Source organism: Pygocentrus nattereri, chromosome 16 (assembly GCF_015220715.1).
Source record: "Pygocentrus nattereri isolate fPygNat1 chromosome 16, fPygNat1.pri, whole genome shotgun sequence".
NCBI lineage: Eukaryota > Metazoa > Chordata > Actinopteri > Characiformes > Serrasalmidae > Pygocentrus > Pygocentrus nattereri.
Window position 1 is genome coordinate 40,732,977 of NC_051226.1, and position 19,620 is coordinate 40,752,596.

Below are 19,620 nucleotides of genomic sequence, written 5' to 3' on the forward strand. Positions count from 1 at the left end.
GTCTTTCATTCTGCAATGTAACAGAGGGAGGATATACCGCTCTGTCTTCAGCTCTGAAATCTAACTCCTCATCACACCTGGTAGAGCTGGATCTCAGAGGGAACGATCCTGGACATAGAGGAGTGAAGATGCTCACTGATCTAGTAGATGATCCAAACTCTAAACTGAAGACACTGAGGTACATATTTTTGGATATTTTGTACTTTTGGCCCAAACTGTAACCCTCCATTTAAATACTGATATGATGGCAACTTTAAAGTGGGCTAATATTTTCTGACAGTGCTGTAAATAAATGGGTAAAAGATTATTTCTTCAAAATTAGCAGTTTGAAATGTAATCAATGTGAGTATGTGTTTTTTTCTCTCTGTAGGTTGTTAAACAGCTCTACTGCAGAGGAGTTCTGTGATTCCCTGACTAAAGCTCTAGGAAAGAACGCCTTACTGCTGAGAAAGCTGGATCTGAGTGGAAAAATACAAGGAGATTCAGGAATGAAGAAGCTCTCTGATCTACTGGAGGATTCACACTGCAGAATTACAAAGCTTTTGTATGTAGTTCCTACATTTGGATTTCTATATGTTTTCTAAAACAGATATGAAAAGTTATTATTATGCTTTGGTATTTTATCATATTTGGGTTACATAATATTATGTTTTGCCTTGTTGTTGGGAATTTTAATTAGTACAATGTTTTTGTGAACATTTGCAGAAAATATCACAGCTACATCAATAAAGTCAAAACCAAATGTGAAATGACCCAGTGGGATAAGCGCTTTAGAAAATGTGTGTGTGTGTGTGTGTGTGTGTGTGTGTATGTGTGTGTGTGTGTGCACATTGTTATTTTCTCATATGTGGTTTATATAGAGGCATTATTAGATGTAGGGATAGGAGGTTCTGGGAGCATGGTCCCCAAGAGAATATTGTTTAATGGACCCAAAATCATCACGTCATCAAACGTCATGAACTCTTTTCAGAACAGAATCAGTCGGAAAACGTTTTTAAAAAGGGTTCTTTGTATTGAGCACAGTTAATATGGCTAAACTCTGTTTTCATCTACTTATAACAGGCACAGATCAAGCAAAGATGCTGAAGTCAATCAATGCTCTCTCCTCTCTCTTAGATAAACTCCAAGGTCCTAGATATATAGTTCAAATAACCAGATTGGATATCAGTTTAGCCTTAGTTGGTTTAATCAGAAACATGATTTTGCTCTGTAGGCTTGTTTAATAAGCTACGTGATGTTTTATACAAATATTAGATTTTTCAGTTAAATTCTTTTTAACATAATATTAATACAAAACCTTCCCACATTTTCTTCTTCCACCATTAGATCTGCTCCTGCAGCTCTAGCTTCAGCTTCTTTCTCTCCTTCTCTTCATGTGTTTAGCAACACATTAATACAGTGGGTTGCAAAAGTATTCATACCCCTTGAATCCCTTGAATTTCAGTCACTAGATGTGCAAAGCTGGTGGAGACATACCCTAAAAGACTTGCAGCTGTAATTGCAGCAAAAGGTGGCTCCACAAAGTATTGACTCAGGGGGGCTGAATACTTTTGCACGTCGCACTTATTAGTTTTTTATTTGTAAAAAATGTTTTGATTCATGTATAATTTTCTTTCCACTTCACAATTGTATACCACTTTGTGTTGGTCTTTCACATTAAATTCCAGTGAAATATATTTATGTTTGTGGTTGTAATGTGACAAAATATGGAAAAGTTCAAGGGGTATGAATACTTTTGCAACCCACTGTATTATTAAACTCAACACAAGAAATAATGAGGGATCTTTTTTTTGTTTGATTTAACTGTTAAAAATCTTATCAACTCATCTCACTGGCCTTTGACAGAGCTGCTGCCCCTTAGTTTCTGTCTAAAGGTTGCGTAATTGAAGGATATAAAACTGTAATATGATCAACACTACATGACCATTTCTTATGAAGCTGCAGTCAGTTTCATGTGCCATTCCACCTTAAATGGGGCAGCAGTTACATTGTGCCACCTCACCACAATTCAAGCAGGAACATGGCAAATAAGAAGCTAAATGTAATATAAAAACTTAAAAACAACAAATATGAACAGCTCTCTCTAATGTTACTTCTATCCCTCTAGCTAACTCTCGTATTCACAATGAAAGGAGGTTACACTAGTTGGCATGTCCTCTAACTAATGTTAGTGTTAATTTATTATTATTATTTTGCCTCACATACACTCAAAGTTAACTAACCCAGCTAGCTAACAAGCAACTGAGTAAAAAGCCCAATAGCCAGCTATACTGACCAAAATGCATATTGTATGTGGATGTACACTTACTGTTTCACTCGGTGTTTGATTATGAAGGCCTAATGTTTATTTTAATGAGCGTTTAGCTCAAATTCTTCAGTTACTATAAGGTCTGATATGATTGACTTACTCTGGAATAATCAAACAGGATGGCACCAAAGAAAAGAACAAATCAAAACCAAACCTTACTTACCTCCTCTGAAAAAAAGGATTTAGCTAATCTAAAAAAAAAGCAAACAAAAGCTAACTGCTCTAACGTTCCCGAGCCAGTAACCAAAAGTATATGTGGCAGTGCCCTCTGACCTGGGGAGCCAGACAGAGTAGACATCTACGTGGTGTGAAGGTATAAGCGCACCCCTCTTACCTGTTTGAAACCCCAGGTGGTACAAACAATATTTTGTAAAACAAAGTTAAAAGTATGCACGTAAAATACCAAAACTAAAGCACTTCCTCTAAAATAAACGACAAAGAAATGCAAACTAAGTTAAAAGAAGCACTGGTAAAATACCTAAAACAAAGCACACTGAACACAAGAGATTAAAAACACAAACTAAAACAGAACATGTGATCAGTTCTCTCTTTTGCCATCTTGAAGGCCTCTTTTAAAACATAGGCTCCTCCCCCAACCGCACCAGCCAGGCCTCTGATTGGTTCTCACAAGACTGGTTCCAGAGCAGGTACTTCTGTGAAGGAAAAGACCAAGAGAGAGAGACGCACACACACACACACACATACGCACACATACACACACACACACACACACACACACACACACAAAATAAATAAATAAATAAATAAAACATACGAGCTTAAATGTAACATTTCTCTGGATCTGAGATCATCTAAGTTGGACTGAGCCAAAGTGGAAAAGTATCCTGTGGTCCAATGAATCAAAATTGAAATTGTTTTTGGAAATCATGGACACTGCATCTTCAGGGCTAAAGACCACCTGGTTTGTTATCAGCACACAGTTCAAAAGCAAGCATTCGTGATGGTATAGGGGGGCATTACTGCTCATGGCATGGGTGACTTCCACATTTCTGAAGGCACTACTAATGCTGAACAATATACACAGAAATACACAGAAACGTATAATTTTCAAAAGTAATTACAATTTTTCAGTTTCAGCATTTGATATTTTGTCTTTATACTGTTGTCAATTAAATATAAGGTTTACATGATTTGCACATCATTGCATTTTGTTTTAATTTACATTTTGCACAGTTTCTTAAACTTTTTTAAAAGGAGTTGAAATGTATTGTTTTTTGTTGCAATACATTTGCAAGTAATATCACATCAAGATGAAGATGTTTCAAACTTTTATTTTTAAACTAACTTTATTCCAGTAATATGTATGAAATAAAGTGTCTTGAAATGAACTATTTTCCACCATTGCTCTCTGCCTGCAGGCTGACGAGGGGCAGTATTACAGAGGAAGGCTGTGCTGCTCTGGCATCAGCTCTTTGTTCAAATCCTTCACACCTGATAGAGCTGGATCTGAGTGAGAATCAACTAGGAGACTCTGGAGTGAAAAAGATCTGTTCTCTACTGAAGAATCTGCCCTGCAAACTAAAGAAGCTGAAGTGAGTTCTAGTTGTTCTGCTTAAAATACATCAAGGTATTTGTAATGATGGTATTAAAGTTCAAACAAAAGCATGAATTTAAAATGACACAGTTTAAAAACAGACTCTCATTGTCATGTCTTAATAATGCCTGTGTTGTCTCTCCAGTCTTTCATTCTGCAGTTTAACAGAGGAAGGATATGTTGCCCTGGCCTCAGCACTGAAATCAAGCCCCTCACCACCCCTTACAGAGCTGGACCTCAGAGGGAACAATCCTGGAGATACAGGAGTGAAGATACTCACAGATATATTTGGGAATTCAAGAAAAACCCTGAGGTGAGAGAGAATAAATTACCTGAGGATTTGAAATATTACATGATGATAAAGTATATTGGGAAATTAACCCAATTGGGAACTATACTAGTTGGCAAAACATGTATTTTAATTACTCTAATATTTTGGTGCAGCAGATTCCCATGGATTCCCATTACATCGTTATTAATGTGGCTGTGTTTTACTTCTCTTTTCAGACTGCTGAAAAGCAGTGATGCAGAGGAAGCCTGTACATTCCTTAATAAGAGTCTGGGTCAAAACCCTTTACTGCAGAGAGAGTTAAATCTGAGCAGGACTGAACTAAAAGACATCAAAGTGAAGCAGCTGTGTGCTCTACTGGAGGATCCACACTACAGGCTGGAGAAACTCACGTAAGCATTTTATTAAATATATTTAGCCTGATTTTCTAATCCAGCCATTAGGGATGTACTGTGTGTACTTCTGGTGCCGATCCCAAGCCCAGATAAATGGTGAGGTTTGCGACAGGAAGGGCATCCAGCATAAAACTTGTGCCAAAACTATCATGCGAATCACAAATATGATTGCCATACCGGATCGGTCGAGGCCCAGGTTAACCACGACCGCCTCCGGTGCTGTTGACCAGCAGGGTGCTGGTGGAAACTGGACTACTGTAGGTCAAAGTCCATCAAAGAGGAGAGGAGGAAGGCAGGTTAGAAGGTAGTGAGAGAGAAGGAAAGGTCTAATTATGAGAATTTTATGGTCAGTGGTATCAAAGGCAGCACTGAGATTGCACAATAATAGAACAGATGTTTTTTCAGAATCTATATTAAAGCAAATGTCATTAATAACTTTAATTAGAGTGGTTTCAGTATAAACCAGCCATTAGGGGTGTACTTTGTGTACTTCTGGTGCCAGTCCAAAGCCTGGATAAATGGTGAGGGTTGCGTCAGGAAGGGCAAAACTTATGCCATCAAAGAGGAGAGGAGGAAGGCGGGTTAGAAGGCAGCGAGAGAGAAGGAAAGGCAGGAGTGTGGAGGTTAGAGTAGGGACTCTGAACATAGGGACAATGACTGGTAAAGGCAGAGAGCTTGCAGACATGATGGAGAGAAGGAAGGTAGATATTCTGTGTGTCCAGGAGACCAGATGGAAAGGAAGCAAGGCCAGGAGCATTGGAGGTGGATTCAAACTGTTCTATCATGGTGTAGAGAGGAAGAGAAATGGAGTAGGGATAATCCTAAAGGAACAGCTTGGGAAAAGTGTTCTGGATGTAAAGAGAGTGTCAGACAGGATCATGAGCCTGAAGTTGGAGGTTGATGGTGTGATTTTAAATGTGGTCAGTTCATATGCCCCACAGGTTGGTTGTCAGTGAGAGAAGAAAGAGGAATCTTGGAGTAAGATGGATGAAGTGGTAGATGGTGCCCCTAGAGAGGAGAGATTAGTGATTGGTGCAGACTTCAATGGACATGTTGGTGAAGGGAACAGAGGGGATGAAGAGGTCCTGGGTATGTATGGTGTGAAAGACAGAAATGCGGAAGGGCAGATGGTTGTAGATTTTGCAAAGAGAATGGAAATGGCTGTAGTGAACACGTATGTTCAGAAGAGGGAAGAACACAGGGTGACATACAAGAGTGGAGGGAGGTGCACACAGGTGGATTATATCCTTAGCAGGAGATGCCACCTAAAGGAGATTGGAGATTATAAACTGGTACCAGGGGAAAGTGTAGCAAGGCAGCATAGGGTGGTTGTCTGTAGAATGAGGTTAGAAACAAAGAAGAGGAAGAGAGTGAAGACAGAGCCAAAGATTAGATGGTGGAAGCTGAAGGAGGAGGATGGTTGCAGGCAGTTCAGGGAAAAATTGCAACAGGCCCTTGGGGGCAGTGAGGAGCTACCTGAGGACTGGGAAACTACAGCTAAGGTGGTGAGAGAAACTGGCAAGAATGTGTTGGGTGTTTCGTCTGGTCAGAGGAAAGAAGACAAGGAAAGTTGGTGGTGGAATGAGGAAGTCCAGGAGAGTATTCAGAAGAAGAAGGCAGCTAAGAAAAAGTGGGATAACCAGAGAGATGAAGGAAGTAGGCAGGAGTACTGTGAGGCTAGTCGCATAGCGAAAAGAATGGTGGCAAAGGCAAAGGCTCAGGCCTATGATGAGCTGTATGAGAGGCTGGACAGTAAAGAAGGAGTAAAGGACTTGTATCGTTTGGCTAAACAGAGAGATAGAGCTGGAAAAGATGTACAGCAGGTTAGGCTGATAAAGAATAGAGAGGGAAATGTACTAGTGAGTGAACAGAGAGTGTTGAGTAGATGGAAGGAGTACTTTGAAGAACTAATGAATGAGGAAAACGAGAGAGAGAGGAGGACAACGGGGGAGAGATAGTGGATCGGGAAGTGCAGAGAATTACTAAGGTGGAAGAGAGGGCAGCTTTAAAAAGGATGAAGAATGGAAAGGCAGTTGGTCCAGATGACATATCTGTGGAGGTATGGAGATGTTTAGAAGAGAAGGCAGTGGACTTTTTAACCAGGTTGTTTAACAAAATGAGAAAATGAGAAAAAATGAGAGGATGCCTGATGAGTGGAGAAGCAGTGTACTGGTCCCCATTTTTAAGAACAAGGGTGATGTGCAGAGCTGCAGTAACTAGAGAGGTATAAAGTTGATGAGCCACACCATAAAGGTATGGGAAAGAGTTGTTGAAGCAAGGCTAAGGCGAGAGGTTCAGATCAGTGAGCAGTAGTTTGGTTTCATGCCCAGAAAGAGCACCACAGATGCAATTTTTGCATTGAGAGTGTTGGTAGAGAAGTGCAGAGAAGGTCAGAAGGAGCTGCATTGTGTCCTTGTGGATCTAGAGAAGGCATATGATAGGGTGCCAAGACAGGAACTGTGGTACTGTATGAGGAAGTCAGGTGTAGCTGAAAAGTATGTTAGGGTGGTGCAGGACATGTATGAGGATAGTGGGACAGTGGTGAGGTGTGCAGTTGGAGTGACAAATGGTTTCAAGGTGAAGGTGGGGTTACATCAGGGATCAGCTTTGAGCCCCTTCTTGTTTGCAATGGTGATGGACAGGTTGACAGATGAGGTCAGGCAAGAGGCTCCATGGACCATGATGTTTGCAGATGACATTGTAATCTGTGGTGAGAGTTGAGAGCAGGTGGAAGAGAATCTGGAGAGGTGGAGGTTTGCAATGGAGAGGAGAGGAATGAAGGTCAGTAGAGACAAGACTGAATACATGTGTGTGAATGAGAGGGAGGCAGGTGAAAAGGTGAAGATGCAAGGAGTAGAAGTCGTAAAGGTGGATGACTTCAAATATCTTGGGTCAACCATCCAGAGCAATGGACAGTGTAAAAAAGAGGAGAAGAAGAGGGTGCAGGCAGGATGGAGTGGGTGGAGACGGATGTCAGGGCTGATGTGTGACAGAAGGATAGCAGCAAGAGTGAAAGGGAAGGTTTACAAGACAGTAGTGCGTCCTGCTATGATGTATGGTTTAGAGACTGTGGCTCTGTCTAAAAGACAGGAGGCTGAGCTGGAGGTGGCGGAGATGAAGATGCTGAGATTTTCATTGGGAGTGACAAGGATGGACAAGATTAGAAATGAGCAGATCAGAGGGACAGTGAAGGTGGAGCAGTTTGGAGATAAAGCCAGAGAGGCCAGGTTGAGATGGTTTGGACATGTGTTGAGGAGGAATAGTGGATATATTGGGCAAAGAATGTTGGAGATGGAGCTGCCAGGTAGAAGGAGAAGAGGTAGACCTCAGAGAAGGTTTATGGATGTAGTGAAGGTGGACATGGAGATGGTTGGTGTGAAAGTAGAGGAGGCAATGGATAGGGCAAGATGGAGGCAGATGGTCCGCTGTGGCAACCCCTAAAGGGAGCAGCCAAAAGAAGAAAAAGATTTAGCCTGATTTTCTAGCTGCACACTGGTCTTAGACTGCAGTCAAGGCCTGATTAGTAATTTAGGTCAGGGTGAGGATTAGGATTAGGTTTTGGGTTGAGGTTAAGGTTAGGCTCAGGATTAAGGCCAGGGTGAGGATTAGGTTTTTCTTAAAGGAAGTAACATTAAGTCTCCTTCATGTCACATATCAAAAATACATCTACTTAATGTAAGAAATGTATCAACAGAACCTCAAGATATTTACCCCAATATTCAGAAGCTTCAGCACTGCTACTTCACTGATATATTGTTAATGTGTTTCTAATACACAGTTTATTAATCATCTACTAAAGAGCCCTTAAAGTAGTGTTACCAGATATACTCTTACATAAAGATATTATTACTACATGCACAAAGATGAAAAAAAGGTTTAAAATATGACTACTGCTGAATCTCTCTCTCTCTCACTCTCTCTCTCTCTCTTTCTCCCTGTGTCTCTCTCTCTCTCTGTGACTCTCTCTCTCTCTCTCTCTCTCTGTCCTCTCTCTCTCTCTCTCCCCCCTCTCTCTCGTCCTTTCTCTCTCTCTCTCTCTCTGTGTCTCTCTCTCTCTCTCTCTGTCTCTCTCTCTCTCTCTCTCTCTCTCTCTCTCTCTCTCTCTGTGCAGGCTGGATAAATCAGGCAGTATTACAGAGAGAGACTGTGCTGATCTGATTTCTGCCCTGATCCTAAACCCCTCACACCTGAGAGAGCTGGATCTAAGTGAGAATAAGCTACATGTGTCTGGAGTGCAGAAGCTTTTCCAGCTACTTGTGAATCCTCGCTGTAAACTGGAGAAACTGATGTAAGTTATATTTCATAATAAGGCCATTTTAATAAAAGTATATCTTAAACACACCAGCTAAATGTTTATGGGACTATAAGAACTTAAGCAGGAAAGTTCATTAGTATCGCCATTCATTTATTATCCATGATCTCTGTAATTACATAAAAATGTAATTTATTATTAGTTGAAGTTATGTGTGATAAATGCATCATTCAGACTCTGTTAAATCTTCATTAAGAGTTTTATAATGACTTAATAATAACTTTATTTATAGAGCAGTTTGTATACTGGTGGCAGCTCAAAGTGCTTTACAGACAAAAAATTAACATTTGAAATCTACATTCTACTGTTACAGTTGCTGTTTTCTAACAACAATATAAGGGAAACATAAAATAAACGTTTACAGAATTAATTTAATGATTTGAAGCTGTGACAGTTAAAATCAGGTGAATACTAAAAAACAAAATTTTATCAAAAGCTAAATTAATGACATGTTTTCAAATGTGCGTTAAAAGTGTGTGCTGAGTTTGACTAAAAACAGCTGAACTGAGCTCCACAGTTTAGAAGCAGAAGAACTGAAAGAGTCTCTCTACATTTTCTGTGTTTTACTGAAGGTGTTTGAAGATCATAAACAGACACACATTCAGGAGCTTTAAGTTCATTTAGAGCATTAAAAATCAGCAGCAGAGCTAAAAGATAAAGACAGGAAGAGTAATCAACAGTGCAGTGATCAACTCTGCTGTAACAAATGCACCAATAAGTTTTTCTTATTGCTCTGAGATAGTCAAGGGTTTTATTTAATTTAATGACATTTCTCAAATGATAAAAAGCTACTTTAGTGTGTACTTTTTGTGTTTCCACAAAAATAATATAGAGCTCAGAGTCTAAGATTAGACCCAGGCTTTATATTGCAGGTTTGGTATATAAAGCTAAAGAACCAAGTTTCTCATAAAGCAAATTTCTCCTTTTTCTTCTCAGTTTTTCCTTGTTTAATTGTAAAAAGTGCCATTAATTGAGAAATATCTGAAACACAGCTTTCTTGATCATTAGAGGGAAAGGAAATGTGTAATTGTGGGTCATCAGCATAACTATGAAAATTGATATTTTGCTGTCTAATGACATCACCTAAAGGTAACATGTAGAAAGAGAAAATAAAAGGCCCTAAAACTGAACCTTGTGGAGCTCCACAGGAAATATATATTTTTTTCAATTAATAATTTTTCTCAGTGAAACCAACAACTATCTGGCCCTTTTATCAGGAGAGTGCGAGTTCAATTTTTAGTGATGCTACAGTCATCTGTATCCAGGAGTCCAAAAGATCACAATTGGCCTCGCTGTCTCTGGGTGGGAAGGATGGCTCCCCTTCTCCCCATCACTCAATACAATGCTAGTGAGCGCAGGTGTCTCTTAGCTGACGTAACAGATGTGGCAGTTGGTGTTTTCCTCCGAGTGCATTCAGCTGTCCAGTGATGTTGCGTGAGCAGCAGTTTGAAAACATTCAGAGGTCTCATTTCACAGGTCTCGAAAGAAGCCTGTGTTTGCCTTCACCCTCCTAGCGCTGGTATTATCGTGTGACTGGGGGAGACCTAACGAGCGGGTGGAATGGGAAATGACTAAATTGAAAAGAAAATTGGGTAAAAAAAAGTTCTCTTAAAAAAACAACAATGAAAAAGTATAAAAAATGAAAGAAGTGTCAATTTTGTGGTTGGAGTTTGGGGCAGATACCCCCCCCAGTAGAAAGTATCCCATAAATTATGATTTTGTATATATGTAACATTACTTGACCTATTAATTTTTGAGCTCATGTAGATCATAACACAATCTTTATAAATATCTAAGGTCTGAGTATATATATATATATGAGTGCATGCCATAAGAGTTGGAAAGTGAAGCCACAATGTCTCTAATGCCGTATAGTGACAGACATTTCCCTCAATATTTTCTTTATGATATATGCATTTTATAGGATTTATTTGATGATATTTAAAGGGGTGTAGTTAATGAGATGATTGACAGGTAATATACATCTTGAACCTGATAAAGTTATTACTTGAAATTATATTGTAGTACTGGTAATCAGGTAAATAATGGCTACTTACTGTACTGTCACTTTATTTCACCTAAATGTTACAAATACAATGAATTGGTCTTGGTGAGTGCAGATATGTATGAAATGTAATATACTGATCAGCACACAGACTATTAACAAATATTTATTGAAATAAAGTAAAAATACAATAATAGTACAAAGAAAAAGAGAGTAGATAATAAAGAACCACTGTGAGATGAGCTGAAGAGATCTGTGAATATCTGTACATATGCAGCTCCGAGGAGACATAATGTAACAACTATTCTATACAGAATATTACAGAATAATATAAACATTTGTAACAATTTCATGTATGTACAGTTGTGCAAATAAGCGTTGTGTTATAGAAGAGTTATGCAGTAAGACAGTAAAGGAGGCTTCATGGTTTAGTTCAAATTTAAAGTGTGAGTGTCACTGTGATTAATGAGCTACAGCTCTGGGGTGAAAAAGTTGTTTGCAAGTCTGGCTGTGCTGTGTTGATGGCTCAGAATCTTCTACCAGTGACTGTTTAGATCACATTTAAAAGCCAGTGTGAACAAGCAAACAAAAAAAATCGCATTCGGTTAAGAAATGTTGTTAAGAAAGCTGTGATCAATCTAATTATACTGTTGAACGCTGCAGCTGCAATGATCTTAGGCATGCTTAACTTCAGCTCTTAAACAGTGGTCTAACAGAGTTCCACAGTAAACATTGTTTATTATAGATAGTTACATTTACCCAAGAACATGTACTTCAGTAATATATTGATGGTTTTTACTGTCCTGAGTGTTTTTCAAATCAAATTACTTTTACCTCTACCAAAATGAGTCAATGAACTCTCTTACATTTTAGTCATTCATGTTTAGATTGTACTTCTGTTTTTGTGTATGTTCAGCTCCACCTCTATCCCCATCACTCAATGTGATGCTGATCAGCTCAGGCATCTGTTAGCTGATGTAACAGATCTGGCACTTAGCAGAGACGGCACCAAGGCAGTTTTAAAAGCATGTGGATAAGCACCTGTTGACAGAGAACACTTGACAGTAGTTAAAATATTTTAAACAAAATCAAAAACCATGATTACAAACCAAACATTTCTATAAGTCAAATGAATTCAAAAAGTGTCATTATTTGTTGGGTTACTGATATGCAAGTAAAAATTTACCATTGCATGTTAAGTAGTTTTTTTTATTTATGATTAAACTGGCTGAAATAGAAATGAGAAAGAAAAAATATAGGTGAGGCATTTTTTATTTTGTTTATTTCTAGGCTTATAACATTGTAATTAGAAAAATAGCTCAAAGAGGCAGTCGTGTATGCCATTATCTTCCAACTAATTAGAATAATTAGTTGAAAAAAAGTATAGAATAAACCTATATTTCATATGTTTCTTTGGTCAGTGCTTGTGCAAACAAACACTGAGCCTATTCTACTGGGTGGTAATTGGACTGTGCATGACCTTAAATTGTAATTTGTTGTTAAAATTATTATATCTGTAACATGTAAGAAATGTATACATTGGGATACAGTGGATTGTATACTCTACTATTGTGAACTCTATTGTCACTGCCACTATGAAAAGTTCATATATATATATATATGTATGTATATATATATATATATATATATATATATATATATATATATATATATATATATATATATATATATATAATAACTTGCATTAATTAAAGTATAGATTCACATTAATTTCAAGTTTACAAATCATTCATTAAACATATTTTCATATAGATCAAATACATGCCTGTGGATATTTTAGAAGTAATTGACAGTCATCACCTCTAAGTGAAAATTTTAGAAGGTTCTCTGATATATTGTTTTTTTGTATGATTACTTCATTCTACATCCAGACTCACTGACTGTAAGATTCAAGGGGATGGATATGCTGATCTGACTTCAGCTCTGAAATCAAACCCCTCATCACACCTGATAGAGCTGGATCTCAGAGGGAATGATCCTGGAGATACAGGAGTGAAGAATCTCACTGATCTACTAGGGGATTCAAACTGTAAACTGAAGACACTGAGGTAAACCTTTTTAGAGTATAACAGTCAGCAGACCAGTTTTTGTTTGGCTATAATAGTTGCCAAATTAAATTAAAGTTGCCAAGCTTACACAATTTGATTCCCTGAAGGTTGCTGAAAAGTTCTACTGCAGAGGAAGTCTGTGATTCCCTGACTAAAGTTTTAGGAACAAAGCCCTTACTCCTGAGAGAGCTGGATCTGAGTGGGAAAATACAAGGAGACTCAGAAATGAAGAAGATCTCTGATCTACTTAAAGACTCACACTGCAGAACAAAGACACTGAAGTAAGTTCATTTCATTGTAGATGTTGGTATTATTTTATGTGACTAACAAGACAGATGAACTAGCGGCACTAGTTCGTAGTCAGCGTTTATACCGGTATTGTAGTCCTCTATGCCTCATGGAAACATGGCTAAGCGGGAACATTGCCGATGCTAATGTGAACATTCCTGGCTTCACCACCGTGAGAGCGGACTGGGACGCTAAACTGAGTGAAGGTGGAGGACTCGTGCTTTTTTTTAACATCAGATGGTGCAAACCAGGACATGTGAGAGTGAAGGAGATAATCTGCAGTCGGGATATTGAACTGATGGCAGTGAGTCTTCGTCCCTATTATGTGCCCAGGGAGCCGTCACACGCCATTGCTGTTTGTGTTTACGTTCCCCCTCGTGCAGACGCTGAGATGGCATGTGACGTCATACATGCTACCATCGCAAGACTACAAACCCAGCACCCTAGGCTTTCATTGCCATCTCTGGTGATTTCACCCACATTACACTGGACTCAATGCTCCCATCTTTTACCAGTATGTAGACTGCCCCACCAGGAAGAACAGGACAATTGATCTCATTTATGCCAATGTGAAGGATGCATGCATCGCCACACCCCTGCCCCCTCTGGGAAAGTCTGACCATAACCTGGTCTACCTGTGGCTCCAGTACAAACCCTGTGTCTGGAGAGAGCCTGTAACCACACGTACCTTCAGGAAATGGTCTCCTGAAGCCGAAGCAGCTCTCAGGGATTGTTTCAAGTCCGCGGAATGGAGTTTACTGCAGGAGCCATACGGAGAGGATATTAAGGGGATTATACACTGCATGACGGACTACATGAACTTTTGCATGGATGTTGTTGTTCCTGTAAAAACTGCACTGACAACAAGCCCTGGATAACCAGCGATGTTAAAGGCCTGCTGAATAAGAAGAAGAGAGCCTTTAAATACAACAACCAGAAGGAGCTTAGGAACGTACAGAGGGAGCTCAAAGTCCACTTGCGAGAGGCCAAGGAGTCCTACAGGGTGAAGGTGGAGCAGAAGTTATGGGAGAATAACATGAGGGAGGTATGGAATGGTATGAAGACCATTACAGGTTGCAAGCAGAGGATGAAGAGTGCATTAGACGGTGGCGCAGAGAGAGCCAATGAGTTCGACATCTTCTATAACTGGTTTGATTGCCCTGTTCTGATCTCCACAGCACCTGCATGTCCAGTAGTCACCTCCACACCCTCCCTCTTCTCAGCTTCTGGCACTCCAGTCTCTGTCTGACATCAACACCTCATCTGCTCGCACTGATATTCATGCCACCCTCCTAGACGCTGATGGCACAGACATCATGACCCCCTCTACCCCCTCTTCACACATCAAGGCATCTGAGCTGATCTGCAGCACCGCTATAGCCCCCCTCCCCCCCTTTGCACACCTTCACTGCAGAAGTTAGAGTTAGAGGTGAGCTGAGGAAACTCCACACAAGGAAAGCAGCTGGTCCGGACAAAGTATGTCCTAGACTACTTAGGTCCTGTGCTCCTGAGCTGGGGTCACCCCTACAGCACATCTTCAACCTGAGCCTACTCTTGGGGAAGGTTCCCACACTGGAAGACATCATGCCTCATCCCAGTACCCAAGAGGGGGCGATCCAGTGAACTCAATGACTTCAGGACTGTTGCTGTAACATCCCATGACATGAAGACATTGGAGCACCTTCTTCTCCACCTTCTCCAACCCCAGGTTCGACATGCAATAGACCCCCTGCAGTTCACCTACAGGGAGAAAGTGGGAGTGGAGGATGCCATGCTACACCTCCTCCATCATGCCCACTCTTATCTGGATAAGGGTGGTTGTGCTGTAAGAGTCATGTTCTTTGATTTTTCCAGTGCCTTTAATGCCATTCAGCCCCTCCAACTTAGAGACAAGCTGGTTAACATGCAAGTGGATCCACACCTGGTCTCCTGGATTACTGACTACCTCACTGGCAGGCTGCAGTATGTCAGGCTGAAGGACTGTACATCAGAAACTGTGGTCAGCAGCACAGGAGCAACACAAGGGACTGTACTTTCCCCCTTTCTGTTCATACTGTACACCTCAGACTTTCAGTACAACTCTGAGACGTGCCACATGCAGAAGTTTTTTGATGACACTGCCATCGTGGCTTGTGTAAGGGGAGGGTAGGAGGAGGAGTACAAGACCCTGTTGAAGGACTTTGTGAAGTGGTGCCATGGGAGCAACCTGCTTCTGAACTCTGCCAAGACCAAGGAGATGGTAGTGGACTTTCGCAGAGTTAGGCCTCCCACACAGCCAATCTCTATTGAGGGGGTTGAATTGGAGAGGGTTATGACCTACAGGTATCTTGGGCTGCAAATGGATGATAGGTTGGACTGGTCAGCTAACACAGACATCCTGTACAGGAAGGGCCAAAGCAGGCTCTACTTCCTGAGGAGGCTGAGGTCCTTTAACATCTGCAGGAAGCTTCTGCAGATGTTCTATCAGACCATAGTTGCCAGCTGTCTTTGGAGCATGTTTAGTGGCAGGTTGCTGTCACAGAGCTGCTCAACCCACAGATTCAGGAGATCCTTTGTCCCCAGAGCCATCAGGCTCTTCAACTCTTCCCAGGGGCACCAGCAGAGAGGGGGTGGGGCTAGGGGGGAGACTGAATCTGAATTTCTGTGGTCATTATACACTGTCATCTGTAAATCTTTGTACAGTCATTATTGCACTGCATCTATCATCTCAGGTTATAGATATTATCACAGACTGTGGTATTTTTTTCTATTTGTATATATACCTGTAGGGAGGATCTGGTTTATTTATTCTTGTTATATGTCTACACCCATTTACGTTTACTGTATAGTGTTGTGTGTCTGCTACTGGCTCCTAAATTTCTTTTGGGATCAATAAAGTATCTATCTATCTATCTATCTATCTATCAATCTATCTATCTATCTATCTATCTATCTATCTATCTATCTATCTATCTATCTAATATTTATTTTGAATTTTGTCATATTTCATGTCTGATCAATTCAATTTTATATACAATTTACATACAATTATGATATGTTTTGTAAAATAATTAAGCATCATAGTTTGATCTAGAAAATAAATTTATATGATAAACATTATTTTAAACCTCATTTAATATATTGGAAAATAGCTGTGCAGAGAAGTGATTTTCTTCTCTTACAAGGTTAAAGATTAAAGATTTTTTTTCTGTCTACAGTCTGAATAAGTGCAGTATTACAGAGGAAGGCTGTGCTGCTCTGTCATCAGCTCTTTGTTCAAACCCTTCACACCTGATAGAACTGGATCTGAGTGATAATCAACTAGGAGACTCTGGAGTGAAGAAGATCTGTTCTCTACTGAATAATCAGTGCTGTGAACTGCAGAAGCTGAAGTGAGTTCCAGTTCTTTCACAAAACAATTCAAAGGCATTTGTAATGATGAGACTAAAGTTAAAGTAATAAAAGTGTGACTTTTAAATAATAGTCTATTTAAAGCACAAATGCACTGTATGATGTTTTGATAATGAATATGGTCTCTTTCCAGGCTTTCATTCTGCAGTATAACAGAGGAAGGATATGCTGCTCTGGCTTCAGCTCTAAAATCAAAGCCCTCATCACACCTGATAGAGCTGGATCTCAGAGGTAATGATCCTGGAGATACAGGAGTGAAGAAGCTTACTGATCTACTAGAGGATTCAAACTGTAAACTGAAGACACTGAGGTAGATATTTTTGGATTTTTTGCACTCTTGACCAAACTAAAACCAATATTTTTCACTGTAGCTTTGAACTGGGCTTGTTTTTACCTAAACTGTAGAAGAATGTTTCTTTAAAAATCAATTTAGAATGTAGTTTATGAGTATGTGTTTTTTTCCGTCTGCAGGTTTTTGAGCAGTTTCATGGCAGAGGAAGTCTGTGATTCCCTGACTAAGGTTCTAGGAAAGAACCCCTTACTACTGAGACAGCTGGATCTGAGTGGGACAATACAAGGAAATTCAGAACTGAAGAAGCTCTCTGATCTACTGAAGGATTTACACTGCAGAACACAAACAGTAAAGTATGTAGCTCATTGCACTTACATTTCCATTGTTTTCAAAAACAGTTATAAAAATTATAATTAATATTATGCATTGGCACTTTGTGACATGGGGTTGCCTAATATTACTGCTTTGATTTAGATCATTTAGAACCATTGTGCCAACTGTGTTTTGCACACTGTGGAATTAGACCTCCACATTTAACCCATCCGTGCAGCAAAACACCCACATGCATGCACACTAGTGAACACACACACACACACACTTGCCCAGAGTGGAGGGCAGCCCTATCCGCAGTGCCCAGGGAGCAATTGTGGGTTAGGTGGTTTGCTTAAGGGCACTTCAGTCATGGACTGTCAGCTGAGGGGATTGAACCGGCGACCTTCCGGTCACAGGGCTGGTTCCCTAACCTCCAGCCCATGACTGCCCCATTTGACCTGTAATAGTGAATTTTATTTCATATACTCTTCTTTGTAAAACATTAGCAGCTGTCACTGTACACTTTTTTACTCTAGTAATTTGTTTGAAATTGGATTTCTTAAAATTTAACTGAAATTACATGAAATTTTCTCCACCATTCATCTCTGCATACAGGCTGAGAAAGAGCAGTATTACAGAGGAAGGCTGTGCTGCTCTGTCATCAGCTCATCAAATCTTTGTACAGTCATTATTGCACTGCATCTCTCATCTCAGGTTATAGATATTATCACAGACTGTGGTATTTTTTTCTATTTGTATATATACCTGTAGGGAGGATCTGGTTTATGTATTCTTGTTATATGTCTACACCCATTTACGGTTACTGTATAGTGTTGTGTGTCTGCTACTGGCTGCTAAATTTCTTTTGGGATCAATAAAGTATCTATCTATCTATCTATCTATCTATCTATCTATCTATCTATCTATCTATCTATCCAATATTTATTTTTGTCATATGTCATGTCTGATCAATTCAATTTTATATACAATTTACATACAATTATCATATGTTTTGTAAAATAATTAAGCGTCATAGTTTGATCTAGAAAATACATTTATATGGTAAACATTGTTTTAAACCTCATTTAATATATTGGAAAATAGCTGTGCAGAGAAGTGATTTTCTTCTCTTACAAGGTTAAAGATTAAAGTTTTTTTTTTCTGTCTACAGTCTGAATAAGTGCAGTATTACAGAGGAAGGCTGTGCTGCTCTGTCATCAGCTCTTTGTTCAAATCCTTCACACCTGATAGAGCTGGATCTGAGTGATAATCAACTAGGAGACTCTGGAGTGAAGAAGATCTGTTCTCTACTGAATAATCAGTGCTGTGAACTGCAGAAGCTGAAGTGAGTTCTAGTACTTTTGTAACCCTCAAAGTGCGTGTAGTTCCAAGTAACTCCAAGTCTCTTGTTCAGAGGAGTGGAAAAATATAGTCGGGTTACAAGATTTAGGTAGAACTTCTCTTTTATTTCCCACCGAACGGCTGACAGTACAATTAGCTACAGAACTGCTAACACCTTTTCTCTCTCTCTCTCTCTCTCTCTCTCTCTCTTTTTCCTCCCCGGGGGTGTTCACGTTCCGTGTGTGAGTGTGTGTCCCTCTTAATTGGTCCCCCCCCCGTAAGTCAGTACATAGGGACTAAATATCAGAGTTGTAATATTAACTACTTAGGAACTGTTTTTAACAGATTCACAAGAATATGCATCATCTCACATTTTTAACTACACATATTTTAAACTAAAATTTTTAAACTATACAATGAATAATGAATAATAATGAATGAAAACGATAAACAACTTCTTGCCCTCTTACATACGTCCTCTCCTTCAAATGGAAATCAGTGTAGTAAGAACTAAACACAACTTAAGTTACACTAGTATAAGCATGTAGGTCACAACACAAAGTTCTTGAACTTTGCCGGGGGCCTAACTATGCGGCCACTGTGTGTCGTGGATAGCGGGGCAAGGACAGTTGGGAAGGGAGACCCAGGGCTGGAAGATGGTACAAGCATTTGGGAAGTACTAGGCTGAGAGTCTGTTGGAGGAACAGGAGCAGGAGAAGAATCCAGAGTGGGGCTACCCACATGAACATGTTCAGTCTGCACACTGGACTGAGGAGGCACATATGTGGGGCCAGGTGGACAAAAGGGAAGAGCTCCTGATAATGCAGTGATGTTAGAATGGCAGGGCTCAGGCTGCATGCCAACATCAGCTGAAACTGCAGGTTCTTGACTATGTACTGGCTCTTGCTGCAGAGTTCCTTTATAGGCTTTGAGGCGATTGTGGTGTACTACCCACCGTCTTGAATGCCTGTCCTTGGAATCGGTAATCTCATATGTGACACCCAAGCCACCACCTCTGTCCATCCGTTTGAGAATAACAAAAGGTCCCTTCCATCTAGGAGCCA

The 19,620-nt window shown here is 39.9% G+C and overlaps 1 protein-coding gene across 1 annotated transcript in view; it reads left to right on the plus strand.

Moving 5' to 3' along the window:
- The window catches only part of LOC108414337, a 679,571-nt gene that overhangs the window by 635,576 nt on the left and 24,375 nt on the right, over window positions 1–19,620 (plus strand). The window contains 12 exon segments of the mRNA XM_037546145.1: window positions 2–178; window positions 371–544; window positions 3,688–3,861; window positions 4,009–4,176; window positions 4,371–4,544; window positions 8,659–8,835; window positions 12,757–12,933; window positions 13,041–13,214; window positions 16,419–16,591; window positions 16,594–16,921; window positions 17,083–17,256; window positions 18,387–18,560. Coding sequence (XP_037402042.1) covers window positions 2–178; window positions 371–544; window positions 3,688–3,861; window positions 4,009–4,176; window positions 4,371–4,544; window positions 8,659–8,835; window positions 12,757–12,933; window positions 13,041–13,214; window positions 16,419–16,591; window positions 16,594–16,921; window positions 17,083–17,256; window positions 18,387–18,560 — 2,244 coding nt within the window.